Source organism: Pleuronectes platessa, chromosome 15, assembly GCF_947347685.1.
Source record: "Pleuronectes platessa chromosome 15, fPlePla1.1, whole genome shotgun sequence".
Taxonomy (NCBI): Eukaryota; Metazoa; Chordata; class Actinopteri; order Pleuronectiformes; family Pleuronectidae; genus Pleuronectes; species Pleuronectes platessa.
In genome coordinates, this window is record NC_070640.1 from 2,475,291 (window position 1) to 2,488,216 (window position 12,926).

A 12,926-nucleotide genomic window follows, 5' to 3' on the forward strand; every position below is an offset into this window, starting at 1 on the left:
TAGAAAAAGGTATCACAGACTGTGTTGCAACAGTTTCAATGTAATTCTTGCCTGTGTCCAACCTTTTAATTTACAACCAATGTTATTATTGTTGTTGATTTTGTTGTCATAGTATTATTAATTGTAGTTTTAGTAGTAGCAGCAGTAGTACTAGTATTAGTAATGGTGTCAGTAGTACACCTGCAGTCCAGCAGGGGGCTCTGTTTTTCTGTTTCTGTTTCGCGGCAGCGCTGTCAAACTGGGACCCTCCCACAAGCAGAGAATCTGACCAATCACAGGAGGTTTCAGAAGCCGAGTGCTGCTGCTGTGAATCAAAATATTTAAATCCAACCGGAAACGCCAAAGAAGTCCATATAAAGCAGATCCTGGCCCCGCCCACGCGTATTTTTCGTTTCACGTGTAAACAGCTGTTATTTAGACGCAGGTTTATTTATAATTCATATTTTTAATGAACAATAATAATTTCAAATATCTTTAAGACAGTTTAAAGAGGAACTTCTTACCAGACTTAACTGAGAATCTCCTTTATTTAACATTTTCTTTCTTACTTAAGAAAATATATAGCACTTCTATTCTATTTACGATCTTATTATAGAACAATAGAAACCAATTTTTAAATCGGCTCATGTTAATTAGTTTTCACGTCACATTTGAATGTGAATTCTGACTTTTATCATTGCTACGCCAGATGTTTTCCTATTGAAGACGTGCTGTCGAAGGTGGTGAAGAACACAGGGGGTCGCAGGACGAATGGAGGGATTTCAGTGCGAAAAACGTCCTTTTGAGAGTTTTTATTGAAGCCGAAGTAACAACGAGTGTTAACAACAGCTAACACAGTTGATTCAGTGTTGGTGAGTCACGCGTTTTGACGAGAAAAGCCAGAGCGAGTTTAAATCTACAGATTTCCCAAGGGGGTGCGGTCGCGGGGACGAGCTAGCCTCGCACACTCGTCTCATCTTTCCCAGCCCCTTTGTTCCGTGTCGCCGGTGGGTTGAGTCAGGGAGGGAGGCTGAGCCACAGCCCCCGCAGAGCCCCAGCACCACGGGGAGAACACGCCACCGGCCGCAGGACCACCGCATCTCACCGCCTCGCCTCATTTCAGTGCGAGTTAGCGGCTTTTTACCGGAGCCCGGTCCGAGGAAAGTTGGTTTTAAGTCCTGCTGATGCTGCGTTTGTGCGCGTGGAAGCGAGCGGAGCCGCGGAGAGCCGGGGCTGGGCCACTCTGAGCCCCGCTACACGTCGGCTACCCTTCGCCCCCTGTCCGCCCTCTCCTCCGGGGGACCGAACCGAGCTCTGAGCGTCGCAGGACCCGGCTGCAGCTGCTCCCATCACCCGCCTGGAGCTCCACGCCGGCTCTGCCCCTCGCCCCTCCGCATCAGCATCCATATTTGCAGCCCAGGGAGTGGCAGCCTCCTCCTCATCCCGGGGACAGGCTCCAAGTTGCAGCTTCGAATTTCAAACCCCCCGCAGGTGAGTGGACATCATGTATGGACGGGCTTTATTGGGGGTGTTGTGTTTTCTGGTGCCGGGGGAGAGGCGGTGGAGCCGGAGCCTGGACCACGTTGTCGCAGCTGCAGCTACAACAATGGATCAAACTGGGTTGCATTTAGTGGAGGTGCATCATCATCCCCTCACCCTGTTTTCACTGGGATCAGGCGTCATGCATGAGGCCTGTGGGTGGAAACCACTCTGAGGCCTCGTTCCCCACCTAAATCCCAGATAAAACCATCATCCTCCACTGGCTCACTGGGCTTTTATTGCTTTTATCAATGTAAAAATGTCATTATCTGCACGTGAGATGCCTGGAATCTGCCCCTTTCTCCCCCTGATGCACAGGGTCCAGATCCAAAGCCCCATCCAGATGTGTGTTGTTTATTATCAGCTGTATTGGTGTTTTATCTGCTTGATGGTCCTGCAGTGGTTTGCAGGCCACCGGCCTACATTGTGCTTTTCTGTCATATTCACAGCTTGCGTATGGAAATTGATAAGTTGAGCATGAGAAGACGTGCACCAAGAAGTGGGGTGTTATTAATGATATAGACTCACAGTGACAAATGATTCATAACTGTATTAGTGTTGTTGTAATAACATGATATTAGATGTATTCAGATGGATTTTCAGGTGTTTTATTGTCCAACTGAAATGACACAAATATAAAAATAGTCCAAAACAGACTTAAATACTGTTACTGTCCCTTTAAATTCACTCATTCACTCATAGAGATCATTTCACTAAATATGTCAGATTATTTCCATCAATATTGATTAATTGTTATCTGGTAAATTGGTGAAAGCGTAAATTAAAATAACATTCTTTCTCATTAAAGAAAGTGGAAAATAAATCTTGGATCCGCCTCCTTCAGTGGGTAAGATTCAGGGGAAAGCGTATATTGGCTAAATTGATTTAGAAATAATCCCAGTGATGTTTTAACTGGTTTGTTTCATCTAAATTGTTGTTTTCTTTACTCTAAAATAGTTCCTTTCTATATAAATACTTTATATTAACATCAGGAGCTGCTCCTCTCTACGGAGGCAGCCATGTTTTTTACAGTAGCCCAAATGGGACAAACTAAACCTTTTGAGTTTTTATGACAACTGAAGCTATCACAGGTTCCCTGTCATGATGGAAGAGGGGGGTGAGGGAAGGGGTGTTCAGCTGAAACATGACACTTCACCACTAGATGTCACCAAATTCTACACCCTGAACCTTTAAATCAATAAAATCTGTGACGTAGATTTGCATAATCCTGACAATAGAGCACATACCTCCGTCAAGCCATTTCTCTATGTCCGCTACCATATTTAATGGATTCTTCTGAGCCATGTCCCATCCTCTGTTTGCAAACAAACAAACAAACAAACAAACAAGAATGCGACTCGACATGCATACGCCCCTTTAAACCCATCAAGCTGAACCAAACACTCGTAGATATCAGTCTCCCAAATATGTCAGATATTCTTTTCTTCAAGAACCATGAAATATTCTCTGGGAAATTAGTGAAAATGTAAAAACAAACTGTTATAAAACAAAATGTTAAAGAAAGTGATTAAAACACACCTGAATATGCCCCAAAATATAGTTGGTTCCTTTTTAGCTCTTGTGTTATCTGACAAACAATAAATAAACAAACCAACATGGGGGTGAAAATATAACAGACTAAACCATATCTCATCTTTGGCGTGTTGGAGATTCTCTGTGCTCGTACAGCCTTAGGTTGATGATTAATGAGCTGAGGCTTCCCTGCCTTGCTCACGGGCACAACAGAAGCAGTCTAGTATAGCCATGTGGGATCAAAGCACAGATCTAAAAGGTTGCTGTAATGAGCAACCGACAGACATGAGAACAAATTCATATCCAGAAATAAAACCCATGAGGCAAAGTGTTACTTCTCTAAACGAGGTGGTGAAACTCATCTGACTCATGAATGTAAACAAATCCTGTTATGTCCATCCCCAAACAAACTGAGATAAATATTTCACATCCTGTCAGCCTCCATCTTCTTGTTCCAGTCTGGTCCAGTCATACAGATGTGGAGGTTTGACACACATGTGGTATTTTCCCTGTTTGCCTTTTACATATTCTGTCAATTGTTCCCATATGTGCGACGTCCTCACCCCTCCTCTCTCTCTCCCTCCTGACAGCCCAACATGGAGCGCGACAGCCACCACTCCCACGTCTAGTGCCTGATCCACAAGTCTTCATCGCCCAGGGAGGAGCTCTCAGGTCCCCGGCCTTCTCCACCGCCACAGAATGAACATGCTCAAGTCCAGCGGACTGAAGATCCCTGGCCGCGGCCCCAAGCATTCCAGCCCAGTGGGGAGGCCCTCAGCGGGTCCAGCCTCCAGCCCCGTCCCCCCTAAAGACAGTAAGTCACTTCCTGCTCTTGACCCCGTGGAAAACAAGACAGGAATTCCTTTCTCCCACTTTTTTTCCTTCTCATCCCCGGAAGTGGGTCAGACCGTGTGTTTGTGTTAGTGACTCACTGGAGCTAGATGATCCACAGAAGCTGTTTATTGTAGCTTCATCTTCCACTGCAGATTTTTCTCTCGTTGTAAAGTTACTTCAAAGAAATGTGAGTTCTCGTTGGAGTTTTATTGAAATGTCATAGAAAAGACAGAAAAAACGCACTTTTTCGAAGCCTCTCGATATCGTTTGTGTTGTCTCGCAATAGTTTCCCGTTCCCGCTATGCAACATCACCATTTATTATAAATGCACAAATGATTAGTCATCTGTCTCTGTGCTGCTTTCCTGGGAACAGTAACTGGTTCTGAGGGAACTCGACAGCATCCTGCAGATCTGAGTGCTGCGTTCTCCTGATCAGGAATTAGTTCAAGTTTACTGTCACTAATTATTAAGGTTTTTGTTTCCGAAAGTCTGTTTCCTACACCACAGCACCGAGTTCGGTTTCTTATTTCGGTGCCTGATCTCTGCATTTAAATAGTTTCCCTGCTCACAGGCAACATTAACGACACCACACGTGTCTAATTAACATTACACTTTAACTCCGGTGGCTACACACCCTCTACACGGCTCTGGCAGGCTGCAATTACCCAGTGGTGAGCTCCAACTCCAGGGGACACGACAACAAAATGTCCACAGCCAAACAAGTGAAAGTTCAGCTGTTCTTCACGACATACAGCAAATGTTGGAATACATAAATCTAATCTAAATGAATAACCTGGAAACGATTCTTTGGAAATAGAGTGTTTACTCCTCTTTAAGTTGAAGGTACTATGCCCAGTTGCTTTAGGAAAAACTGTAAAGTGAAGTTGAGTGTTTGAGATGCAGGATAAGAAAGTTGGAAAGTATCGAGGGAGAAACTAAAGCTCTGTTGGCTTCCATCCTTAAAATAACAGAAATATAAGATATGAGCAGATTTATAATTCATCATGACGCTGATCTTTCAGCTACTGAATAACAACACAGCAAAAACAATCTCTCACACACACACACACACACACAGACACAGACACACACACGTCACTTCTGCTAAATTACAGCTTCCCTTGCAGCTGAAGCAAACGCCCCAGAAGAATAGTCGCCCTTCTGTGGCTGATAGTGCCCTGCTTGTGTGCACGGGAGCTTTTCATCAGAGGCAGCTACAAGTGAATCATGGTTCACGTTGGATGTGGAATTTCATGGAATAAAAGAAAAAAACACACAATTACAGCTTCACAAGTTGTTTCCGACACAGGAAGACATGAATCTCACACATTTTGTGATGAAGTGCAGCCGGTAGCGTTTTTACTTCTCCTGGTTTTCTGACATTTTCTCAGATTTCCCCGGGAATCACTCACGGATCTTGATAAATACAAATCAGCCACATTTAGGGGATTATCTACCATTTGGTGCAGATGGATTGGATTTAAATTTGCTTTCATAAGGTGTGTATAGGCTTTATTCAGCCACTCATAGAGCTAACTAATAGAGCTACAAACCTGTAAGTACCAGCAAAGTGTAGCTGAGATGAAGTAATGTGGCTTGATTCAGTTTTCGGAGACCTTAGCGGGAGTGCAGCTCTAGTTTCGATGTTATGTTTAGTAATGGTATCACAGGGGCAGACTAAGCTGTGTAGTATTAAAGTACTTCTGTCGTACTGCAGTTTATACTGGTTGGATGTGAACCTTCTACCTGCTGTGAATTTTAAATTAAAGAAATACTTGCTCATCTTCAAGAGCTTGAAAACTAAAATAATCATATTAAACCAGAAAAAGGAAGAAGAAACTCTAAAGAATGTGTTGTCAGATGATGCTTGTAAACCCGTGAGCCGTCTCATCACAGTACAAATATTCTCTCCGTGCTTTGTTAAATCCTTTAAGAACCTTTGTGGAAGAGAATTAACCCAAATTGCTTTCTCTCATCTGCCCGAGCTCACGAGGCCTGAAGGTCGTTTTAGTTTCTCCCTGCGTGTGGCGGGAGTCACGTCCTGAACTCGTCCATTAACCAGCTCCAAACCTTAATCCCTCCACGACTCAGTCTGCAGCTCCCGTCAGCTGCTGTGGTCACATGACCGGCGCTCGTCTGAACTCCTGTGGTTTGTTCTTAAAACAGTCTTGTTTGGACCATTCCTGAACTCGTTGGTTTGCTCACTTCCTGTTTATAAACCGGCACCAGGGATGTAGTCACTGCTCCCAGCTCCCGATCCTGTGAAGATGCCTTCATGATTCCAAAAGGATTCATCACAGAGTTTAATCATTTGTTAAACTGAGGGGAAGATCTGCTGTGTTTTAATTATGAAGAGGCTTTGTACTGTGATGATAACGATTAATTCATGGGCCTCTTCTTGTTGAGTTTGACATGAAGCACTGAGAGAATATCTGACAGGGATGAATCCACAGTGAGTTCACAGAGGGATTATGTTCCTGCCTCACACTGACCCGGCCTCCGGCTCCGAAACCTCAACCCACTTGTTTGTTGGTTTTTTACCGAGAGGATCGTGAGAAGAGGCCAAAGCCCCGGGACCATCATCCAGGAGCCACTTCCTTTATAGGAATCAAGTGAAAACTATGGCTCAGGTCAAACGTGATCACTATAAGCAGTTGATACCATATGATTATATTATTACAATTAAATGAGATGTAACTCCTGTCTCTCATCGTATTTGAATTACTTTACAACATGACGTCATTTTCTGACCTCATAGTAACGTCATGATGATGTCATTCCTGCCATCCACCCATCCATTATCTATATGGCTACTCCTTTTGAGGGTCTGGGGGGGGGGAACACACGGGCGATTGGACAGGTCTCATATCACAGGGCCAAGATACAGAGAAACATCCATCCACTTTCACACCCACTCTTATGGACAATTTACAGTCTCTACAAAACATGCAAACTCCACACAGAAAGACAGTGGGACTTGAACCGTCTTGCAGTGAAGCGATATTGCTAACCACTGTACCACAGGGCCACTGTTTCCTGTCTGTCAGCTTCAGGTCGTCTCTAAAGTCCTCTAACATGCAGAAATACCTGCGTCTTATAAATGCATTTTGAACTCTCTGCATGACGTCATTTTCTGATCATATGATGATGAACTACTTTCTGATCTATTGAAGCTTCAGATTGTTTCTCTGTTGTTTTAGTGGCTGTGGCTCAGGAGGTGAAACGTGTCCTTGGGCAAGACACTGAATCCTCAGATTCATCCGGCACTGTGTGAATGATAAAGTGCTGTATGTGTACTTTCCACATTATGTTGTGTTTTTTTTTCCGGATCACACTTTCGTTACCCTTTGACCTTTGTATGTACAACTTTTTAAAAAGTTAATCATCTGCAGATAAACTCCTGTCCACACGTTGTTAGTTATCTGATTTAAGGGAAATTCATTTACGACTCATGGGTAACTCATCCAATGCATTAATAAAGTATGACAATCATAACACTGCGGCCCAGTAAATTTAATATCAACACAAATCCATTCTGTTTGGCTCCTTCAGTAGAATCACAACATATCCACAGTCTTTCTCCACTTTTCTCTCTTTCATACACAGAATGAAATGATGAATTCACGGCATTAAATCGTCGATCACTTGCTAAAACTGCTGTTTGTTCTGCATATGAAGGATTAATACACTTTATGTTGCGTTGGTTTCCCTTATGGACACACTTAGATTTACCTAAAGGCACAAGAACCCTAACCCTAACAAATTGAAAGAAGTCAGGAACATGGAGGCTCAGCCCCCCCCCCCCTCCATCTGTTCCAGTCCGTGCTGCTCAGACGTGTAACACAGCTGCTGAGACCTGAAGACACCAGATCAACCAATAAACTCCATTTAAAACACAACTTATATGATCTTCATTGTGGAAAATAATCACAAATAAACAAAGTTAAAGAGGCAACAGTGTTAGTGTGTCTGTGTGTAAGTGTAAGTGTAGCCAGAGTAGGGAGAGATGAGGGGATAATTGGGGGGGGAGGAGGAGGAGGAGGAGGAGGAGGAAGCTGTGGAGGTTTCATTGTGCCGAGCTGATGAATAGTGGGATTCAGATGGTGGTGGGAGGTGCAGGACCAACACAATAGTGAGAGTAAGGCCAGTGTTCCCAGTCCTCCTTCTGCCCAGGATCCTTTGAGCCTCGCTCGCCTGTCGCCCGGGGAACACAGATCATGGGTTGGCTCTGGGTTTTAAACGCGGCTTCGCTTCACGTGAGGATTCGGTTTTAACCCTTCAACTCAAGAACTGCTTTATACACTCAAATAGAAATAGACTGTGTAAAACGAAAGATGAAACCCAGACATCCCTGGTACGGGCGCTGCCATCTTGGAATGGAGCTCGACCAATCACAAGTCAGCTCCAGATATATTGGCTCCTCTTTTAGGAGCTGTCACGTCGTCCATCTTTATTCACAGTCTAAGTCTTTTCTCTTGTCGCTCATAAAGTGAATGAAATGGCCGTTAAGTGGAATCCTGATTATCAGCTCGTGACCTTGTGACCTCGTGACCTCGTGAGTGTTCCTCAGACGCATCTTTAAACCGTCTCCGGTGCTGGAACCGGATCCAGCTGGGGTCAAACACGCAGTGACCTCATCCCCGATACTGATGCCACACGTCAGACGTCCATTCTGACACGTGGCCGGTCGATGGGGGAACCTGAGATCTGCCATGCTGTCAATATCCTCTGGTGTGAGATTGGACTTGTTTGACCTGAAGCGTTTTCCACATGAGGAAACACATTCCTGAAGAAACAACACAGGCTCTCTGTCATCGGGTTAAAACCCCGTTTGAACTTGGACCATTTACATTTCTGCAGAATGTGACTCACATCAACAACATATGGGAGCGATTGGGGCATAAAGCTGGAGCACTGGGCTCCACGAAGCCTCAGGCCCGCTCTAAGGGTGTCGGGGGGGGGGGGGCAGCCCAGCCCTGGCACCGACCATGCCTGCGCAGACACACACACACACAGATAAACGCAGCCGACTCTAACAGTGTGCGGTGCGGCAGACCGCGTGCTAATGGTGCCCTGCTCAGTTTACAGGCTGCTGTGGAAAAACACAGAGCTCCAGCTCATCTATGTGTCAAACGGGCGACATCACCGGGCGGCGTGGTCCGGGTTAATCACCGGCACGGCACAGATACCATCTCTCTGACCCACTTCTCTGGAGGAATTAGACTAACGATGCCTAATCTTGCACAAACTGCACTGTTGTGCTGGCTGCTGCCTCCCGAGCAGGGTTCCTCACCACGGTCCAACAGGATGAGCGGAGCGAGGGCGATTCTGCCGGACTGTGAATGAGGATCGTCTCACAATGTGCTCAGTGTTTCCAACCTCACGCTCCACAAAGGAAGGTTTTTATCTGAGAGAAACTGATGATAAGAGGAAAAACTGCTTCACTTTCCCTGCACATGGATTTTTCCTTTTGGTTTTTGAACATTTATTTCTCCCTGAATCGAATAACACGTCATGTTTCTCTTCTTCTTCAGACACTCCACCGACGAGAATCTCCGAGGAGGGCGACGATGTGCTGGGGGACTACACGGTGGGCGAGCAGGTCTGGGTCAACGGTGTCAAACTGGGAGTTATCGCCTACCTCGGGGAGACCCAGTTCGCCCCAGGACAGTGGGCCGGCGTAATACTGAATGACCTACTTGGCAAGAACGATGGTTCAGTGGGTGGCGTGCGCTACTTTGAGTGCCAGCCCCTCCAGGGCATCTTCACGCGACCCTCCAAGCTCACACGACAGCCGGCCGGAGAGGGCAGCGACAGCCACTCCACCGACTCCCAGTCTGCCCAGAACCAGACTCAGCAGGGCGGCGGTGGACCCCCTACTGGCCAGCGGGTGGTAGTGACACTCAGAGAGGGCCTGCTCAACAGCACCGTGAGGACGGGCAACGAGTCGGGGTCCAACATGTCCGACAGCGGCTCCGTCAAGAAAGGTGGAGACAAGGACCTTCGGGTCGGAGATCGAGTTCTGGTGAGTGACGGTGGATTTTAAGATTTTTATTTTCTGACAGGAAAAGTCATTTAAAGTGTCTAAAGATGATTGTATTTTTAATATATTCCCACATTGTGCCAAGCTCAGCTGTTCACCTGTTTATACAAAGGGAACTTTGCCTCAGTAGAAGCAGCTTGATCTGGAGAATTCAGAATTCAAAGTTTATTAATAGTGAATAAATCACGCTTTCAAAACGCACCTAATTCAACATTTCACTTCCTTGGGCCTTCAACAGTAAACATGCCAAGTCCGAAGTGTATAAAAATAAATCTTTTCATTATAAGCAAGTTATTTTATATCGATTTTATACCTATATGTGTTTTTAATATACTTTCTGGCCATTTAAAGTCGCATTAGTTCATTTATTGAGTCTTTCTATTGTAATTCAATACAGATCATGTTTCAGAGTCCCATCCCAGGTCTCATTACAATGTCATGCAGGTTTCAGTAGAGATGAATTGATGCAGGTTCGAATCCCACGGAGACGTCTGGAGAAATAACATTTTCATCCACCGTGTTATTGCTTATTTTCCCGTGAGTGTGTATATACCATGTTCACAGCGTGGAGGTATTGGCCCCGGGTCGCATTGCTCTCCATTTACTGCCGGGCCCAGGGGACAGTTACATCAGATCCTGTGCAGTGGGAAGAAGGGGGGGGGGGGGGGGGGGGGGGGGGCTGGGCTGGAGGAGCCTTCCTCCTGGTCAATATTGTAAATCACTCTGGATTACTTTCAGCACTTAAGAGAGGGGGAGACCACTGCTGACACATCGATCACTGAATCCATCTATTTCCAAAGCCTGTCCCATGTAATCCATCTCTCTGCGGTGGCTTGGACGAGCTGCCGTCCTCCACCTGCACCGCCGGAGACACAACTCTGGACAAACAGGAGCGAGACGAGCACAAAGACAATAACTCCGCCTACACATTGGTGTTGAATTAAGTGAAAGTAGGACTCCTTGTCTTCATTCATGTTTTGGAGGACGTTATGTTTGTGGGTTGTCTCTCGATGCTTCATTGGTCTGTCTGTCCTGCTCTTGTGAACACGATATCTCAACACTGCCTGGAGGGAATTTCTTCAAATCTGGCCCTAACGTCCACTTGGACTCAGTGATGAACTGATTTGATTGTGGTGATCAGTGGTTACTCCTGTAACCTCATAGAACCAACATTTGACTTGTGTGAACACAATAATTCAAGAACACCTTTAGGGAATCCTGTCAATCTTTGTACAAACGTGTAATTGGACTCATGGATTAACGGATTGGAGTCTGTTTTGGGGAAATACTCTCAGATTTTGACCAACTTCAAGTTACTTGAGATAAACTGATTTGATCTCAAAGGTCAAAGATCACAGTGACCTTATATTATTATGAATGTTATATGTCAGGAACACGTAGAGGGACTGATGATGTGTCTGATGGAGACTTACGACCTTGTGGTGCCTGGTCCTGGTCTGGCAGAGGTCTGATCCTGAGCCGAGGTCAACACTTGAATTTCTGGACAGAGCCTAAAGAGAAATTAGAATACTTTTTAAAAAGAGAACAGAACAATTTCCCCAAAACAGCCTCAGAGCCTGATTACATGATTATGTCTTTGGCCGCAGCCTCTTTTGAAGTCGTCTCTGACGCCTCCTCTCCACGAGCTGTGGACCAGAGGCCGTCTGCACAGTGTGTTGGAGGTTAAATTGAGCGTTTTCCCTTCAGTGGGGTCTCATGTGATGCATCTGGTGTTTATCTGGATATTTGGAAAAGCCACTGAAATGGCCGTGAGTCAGTGAAATGTTCCCGTTAGGCAGATCTTATTAGAATCAGTTGTGTGGATTTATAACCTCGTTCCCCCGACGTGAAGCCAGGAATGATGACGTCATGCTGTGTGGTAATGCATCAGCTCTTCCAAATCAATAGAACCCGGAGATATAATCTACATTGATTTGGCATTAACCAGTCTTACATCATGGTTTGGACTGGTTTACATTCACCACAGTGTCTTTGAAACCCAGAGGATCCTGCTCCAGGATTTATCTCCTGAGGAATCACTTTATTGCAGCTTTTAGATTGGATTGGAAACAACAGGAGCCAAGATGGATGCCGGTGTTGACCCGGCTGCCTCAGCACTGCTGGTATTCTGACACTGAGTCACTGGGACGTGACACAGTCGTGCTGACTGGTTACTGCCCAGTGACTCAGCACTGTCTCCCACACTCTCCTCTCTGGCCTCTGTGTATTTATAAACAGCAGCTGGAACCGGACTTTTATTTTAAATGGTTCTTCACAGATTAAATAAACAGATTGGTATCAAATTCTAATCTGTGAGAAGATGTTGTGGGAAAACATCTGTTGCTCCTTCTGTACATTCTGTACATTCAGTCCACATCTGCCCGGGAAGGGGATCCCACTAATGTGTGTAGAGCGACCCTGTAAATGTAATCTATTACTGGTGGAGATGCAGTGGGAATTAAAGTGATTAGCTGGAAGTTTTAAAAAATAATCAAAGTGAATTAGTGCAGTATGTTGTGTGGTCAGTGTTAAATTTCCGTGAAGGTTCCTCTCGGAGGTTTTCAGGAAACAATGCGGAGTGAGACGTCTGCACACGTTGATGAATGTCCCTCTCATGCATGTGGACACCATGTGTGGGAGACATTCAGCAGATGCATTAGTCAGCTTTGCATGCTCGTTGACCCAAGTGTGTGTGTGTGTGTGTGTGTGTGTGTGTGTATGTGTGTGTGTGTGTGTGTTTTAGACTTCCTAACAGGAAACCGACTGACTGGGAAAACGTGTCGAGGGCAGTTGTGGCAGCTTGACATTTACGAGCGAGCGCCGATGATTCACATATTTTGAGAAACTCTATAAAGATACTTTAAACGAGCGGGTGGGGGGGGGAGGCTCATAGCGTGAACCATCATGAGGAACACAACCCAACAACACACTGTTAGTCACATGACCAGGACTCAAGTGGAGTTTCTACCCTCAAGCACATCCGGACCCTCACAACAC

The 12,926-nt window shown here is 45.4% G+C and overlaps 1 protein-coding gene across 1 annotated transcript in view; it reads left to right on the forward strand.

The window, feature by feature from the left end:
- Positions 1 to 1,402: 1,402 nt before the first annotated feature.
- The window catches only part of clip2 (CAP-GLY domain containing linker protein 2), a 28,952-nt gene continuing 17,428 nt past the window's right edge, over positions 1,403 to 12,926 (forward strand). The window contains exons 1-3 of the mRNA XM_053441403.1: positions 1,403 to 1,470; positions 3,642 to 3,865; positions 9,421 to 9,911. Coding sequence (XP_053297378.1) covers positions 3,751 to 3,865; positions 9,421 to 9,911 — 606 coding nt within the window. The 5' untranslated portion in view covers positions 1,403 to 1,470; positions 3,642 to 3,750. The remainder of the gene's footprint in view (positions 1,471 to 3,641; positions 3,866 to 9,420; positions 9,912 to 12,926) is intronic.